The sequence below is a fragment of the Ammodytes marinus genome, assembly GCF_949987685.1.
Source record: "Ammodytes marinus genome assembly, chromosome: 17".
Classification (NCBI taxonomy): Eukaryota; Metazoa; Chordata; class Actinopteri; order Uranoscopiformes; family Ammodytidae; genus Ammodytes; species Ammodytes marinus.
In genome coordinates this window covers 1,599,371-1,604,370 of record NC_137221.1, presented here as the reverse complement: position 1 = coordinate 1,604,370, position 5,000 = coordinate 1,599,371, and the positions used below count along the sequence as shown (strand labels likewise).

The window sequence follows — 5,000 nt, the reverse complement described above, 5'->3', positions numbered from 1 at the left end:
TGGATGAACTGCCACCTGTCGGGTTCGGCAATATGGACGTCTCGGCTCTGCTTAGCCGAGTGGAGCAGCTGAGCCAACAAGTCTCTGGCCTGAGAAAGGCATTGGATACTCAGGCAGATGTGAGTGAGAACTTGGGGACAATTGTTACGGCCATGGATCGCCGAGTGGCAGCGGTGGAGACGCACCGTACATCGGACTACGACCCTGGGGCTGCTGGCACCGTGCGGGGGCTATCGGCCCCCGTGCGCCCTGAGGAGTCAACAACGTCTCCAACTGTTAAGTCGCGTCTCCTGGGACTGAATAGGCATACCGGCGAGATCGCCAGCACCTCACGGGTAGACTGGAAGGGGCTGGTGGGCTCCACTCAACAGCAGGAGCTACTGGATGTGGAAGTCACATCGCCACGATCACAGCCACAGTCCCCACAGTGGAGCGCTGCTGTGAAAAAAGGTCGCAAAAAGTTGGGGTCCCTTAAAGCAAATGTGCCACCGAAACCCCGCAACAAGCCAGCTCACTTTAAACGTGAGCAAAGGAATGATGGAATAATTGGAACTGGCACTGAGAGTAACATTGGAGTGGTGAAAACAAAGCTGGTGAATGTGTTTGCCACTAGGTTTTCTCCCACTCTGGATGCAGACACGCTGCGTGACTATTTAACGGAGAAGTTGGAGGCTAAAACAGTGACGTGTCGAAAGATTGAGTCGGCCCGCAGCAGGTATGGCTCTTTTCACATCACCGCTGAATGTAACAATGTTGCTGATATGTATGATCCAAAACTCTGGCCCGAGGGGACTTATGTTCGCCGCTATTATGAGGCCCGTGTACCCAAGGTTGTTGGTGAGGGGGGGAGTGAACTGAATTGCCATGGTACGTACACCTGTAGCTCCACACGAGAGCCGGTCTGCATTAGTAGCTGCTGGGATATGAATGAACCTTACTATGAACATCTGTGTCGTATCTTACAATGCGCGTGGACTGCGTGTTGGCCACAGTGAAACTGATAAATCACGCCGTGTTGTTGTGGACAAACTGATGGAGAGATGTGACATTTTGTGTGTTCAGGAGACGTTCCTGGCTAAACAAGACCTGGGAGGACTAAATTCTATACATAGGGACTTTCATGGGGCAGGTGAATCAACAACTGACTTGAGCGCTAAAGTCGTCCGGGGGAGGATCCCAGGGGGCGTGGCCACCATGTGGAATAAAAAATATGACCAGTTGGTTAATGTTATACGACTGGGAGTTGACTGGGCAATTGGAATTGAGCTGTGTTGTAATGATAAGAAAATAATGATTTTAAATGTCTATACGCCATATGAGTGCATGAAAAATGAGGATGAGTACCTCAGTAGATTGGCATTCATCATGTCTTTTATTCAGGACAATCCTTCTACCTGCATATATGTTATTGGTGACATGAATGCTGATGTAACTGATGCCAACTCTTTATTTGGTAAACATTTGGCTCAGTTTAGTTCAGACAGTGGATTGATTTTATCAAGTAAATTACTATTGCCAAATGATAGTTATACCTATATCAGCGAGGCCTGGCACTCTACTTCGTGGCTAGATCACTGCCTTTGTACAGTGGATGCCCATGACTCCATTGACATTATGAAGATTGACTATGATTTGGCTACTACGGACCATATACCCTTTCACATGGTCTTGAACACTGGCAATTTACCTGTGTTGTTGCCTGTGGATAAAGGCATTGATGTAAGAAAAATAGATTGGACAAAACTGTCTAGCACAGATCTCAATAAATATGTTAGTGATACTGATGCTTTGCTGTGTAATATTCAGGTACCAAGAGATGCCTTATGGTGTCGGGATATGAACTGTAAAGATGATCAACATTGTAAAGAGTTATGTTCTTTGTATGAAGCAATTGTGGAGTCTCTTAAAATTTCGAGCAGGCCACTATATAAACATAGGACTAAAGTGTTCAATGCTAAGCCAGGTTGGAAGGACCATGTAGAAGAGCTCCATGCAGAGGCCCGAAATGCTTTTAAAGAATGGGCTGAGTCAGGCAAAAGCAGGCATGGCCCTTTATTTGAAAATAAAAAATGCACTAATGCTAGATTTAAAAATGCACTTCGCTATATCAAAAGAAATGAAAACACTATGAGGTCAGATTCACTGGCAAGGAAGCTGCAAAAAAATAATGTTAATGACTTCTGGAAAGAAATAAAAACTATCAATAATTGCAAAAAATCTCTTCCATCTAATATAGATGGTGTGAGTGGTCCTGATGAAATTTCACAGTTATGACGGAAACAATACTATGAACTGTTAAACTGTGTAAAAGGTAATATGTTTGTAGTGGATAGTGTATATTTTAATGATGATGTTATTGTCACTGCTGCTGAAGTCCATGAAGCAATATTGAAGTTAAGAGATAACAAGGCCTGTGGTCAGGATGATATTACAGCTGAACATGTTAAACTTGCCAGTAAGAAACTATACCCTCTGGTGGCTCTATGTTTCACAGGCCTTTTTGTTCATGGAGTGTTACCAGATTCTATGCTCTCTGTTGTGCTAGTACCAGTGATAAAAGATAAAGTGGGGAAGCTAAACAGCTCTGATAATTACAGGCCAATAGCTTTGGCCAGTGTCATGTCCAAAGTGCTGGAGACAGTTCTACTGAGTAGACTTGAGAGGTATGTCCTGTCTACTGACCACCAATTTGGTTTTAAAAGAAAGCATGGTACTGATTTATGTATTTTTGCACTAAAGGAAATTTTAGATAAATATAATAGGCAAAATTCCACAATGTTCATGTGTTTTATTGATGCTTCTAAAGCTTTTGATCGTGTTAATCATGGGAAATTGTTTTTAAAATTGTCTAAAAGTGGGGTCCCTGGTTTTTTAATTAGAATCTTGGTCTATTGGTACTCGCATCAGGCAATGAGGGTGAGATGGGGGAGTGTAACATCTGATCCCTTCCATGTTACCAATGGTGTTCGCCAGGGCGGAATTTTGTCTCCTTTTCTTTTTAATATGTATATGAATGACTTGTCTTTGATTTTAAATGCATCTGGTACAGGCTGTAGGATTGGGGACTCACTCATTAACCACCTTATGTACGCAGATGATCTGGTCATCTTTAGCCCATATAGTGCTGGTCTACAACAGCTTCTGAGAGTATGCACACAGTATGGTGATGATTTTGACATAAAATACAACGCAAAAAAGAGTAAGATCATGATTGTCAGAAGCAGAGGAGACAGACAGTCAACCTTCCCTGACTTCTATCTGTCTGGCACTGCACTCAGTGTGTGCAGTGAAATTACATACTTGGGCCATATTATGTCTAATGACCTGTCTGATGACAATGATATCTATAGGCAGCGTCGGAAGCTGTATGCACAAGCGAACATGCTCTGCCGTAAGTTTAGTATGTGCTCTGTACCTGTCAAAATCTCACTCTTTAGAGCGTATTGTACGCCGCTGTATACTGCCCACCTGTGGTGTCGTTATAAACAAGGCAGCATTAGAAAGCTTACAGTGGCCTATAATGATAGCATGAGGCTACTGCTGAGAGCTCCAAGAAGCTCCAGTGCAAGCCAAATGTTTGTAAGTGTTGGGGTCCCTACCTGCTCTGCTGTGTTACGTGGCCTGATGCATGGATTTATGTGTAGGGCATCTGAGTCTGAAAATAACTTAATTGCAGTTTTGGCCAACCCTCTATGCAGTTCGGTCAGATTTTCTTCCAGACTGTGGAACCATTGGCGATCATGTCTGTATGCTTGGCACTGAATATTGTGAAAGGCTGTGTATTTTTTACTCTGTGTTTGTGTATTTGTTTATGTTGTTTGTGTTGATATGGATCCCCCTGGGTCTGAAATAAAGAATTATTATTAACATGTACTGTGACATACTGAAGCAGAGCATGATCCCCTCCCTTCATAAACTGGGCCGCAGGGCAGTACTGCAACATGATAACGACCCCAAACACCCCTCCGAACGACCACTGGCTTGCTAAAGAAACTGAGGGTAAAGGTTATGGACTGGCCAAGCATGTCTCCAGTCTTAAACCCTATTGAGCATCTTTGGGGCATCCTCAAACAGAAGGTGGAGGAGCGCAAGGACTCTAATATCCACCAGCTCCTTGATGTCGTCATGAATGGGTAGAAGAGGGTTCCAGTTGCAACCTGTGAAGCTCTAGTGAACTACATGCCCAAGAGGGTTAAGGCAGTGCTAGAAAATAATGTTGGCAAAACAAAATATTGACACTTTGGGCCCAATTTGGAAATGTTTTCTTAGGGGTGTACTCACTTTTGTTGCCAACAGTTTAGACATTAATGGCTGTGTGTCGAGTTATTTTGAGGGGACAGTAAATTTACACTGTTATACAAGCTGTACACTGACTACTTGACATTGTATCAAAGTGTCATTTATTCAGTGTTGTCGCATGGAAAGATATAATGAAATATTTGAAGAAATGTTAGGGGTGTACTCACTTTTGTGAGATACTGTATCTATCTATCTATCTATCTATCTATCTATCTATCTATCTATCTATCTATCTATCTATCTATCTATCTATCTATCTATCTATCTATCTATCTATCTATCTATCTATCTATCTATCTATCTATCTATCTATCTATCTATCTATCTATCTATCTGTCTAACCCTCTCTCCCTCTCTTCTTCAGTGGTGTACCTGTGTTGTTCGTGGGATATCTTCCGCTCCCTCATGGTGGCCTTCTGGAGCGAGGGGGTCCAGATGGAGGACTACGTTTTCTTCTTCATTGATTTATTTGCCGACGGTTTGGGGGGGCGGGGCCAAGTCAGGCCCTGGCTAAGAGGAGACAGGGACGACTACGCAGCAAGACAAGCCTTCAGGGTAAACAGACAGACAGACAGACAGACAGACAGACAGACAGACAGACAGACAGACAGACAGACAGACACACAGACTGACAGACAGACACACACACGCACACACACACACACACACACACACACTGTAGTCATCAATCTAGCCTCCAG

At 43.5% G+C, this 5,000-nt stretch overlaps 1 protein-coding gene across 1 annotated transcript in view; it reads left to right on the top strand.

Moving 5' to 3' along the window:
• The window catches only part of npr1a (natriuretic peptide receptor 1a), a 44,955-nt gene that overhangs the window by 10,985 nt on the left and 28,970 nt on the right, over positions 1 to 5,000 (top strand). Inside the window, exon 7 of the mRNA XM_080044939.1 lies at positions 4,664 to 4,854. Coding sequence (XP_079901065.1) covers positions 4,664 to 4,854 — 191 coding nt within the window. The remainder of the gene's footprint in view (positions 1 to 4,663; positions 4,855 to 5,000) is intronic.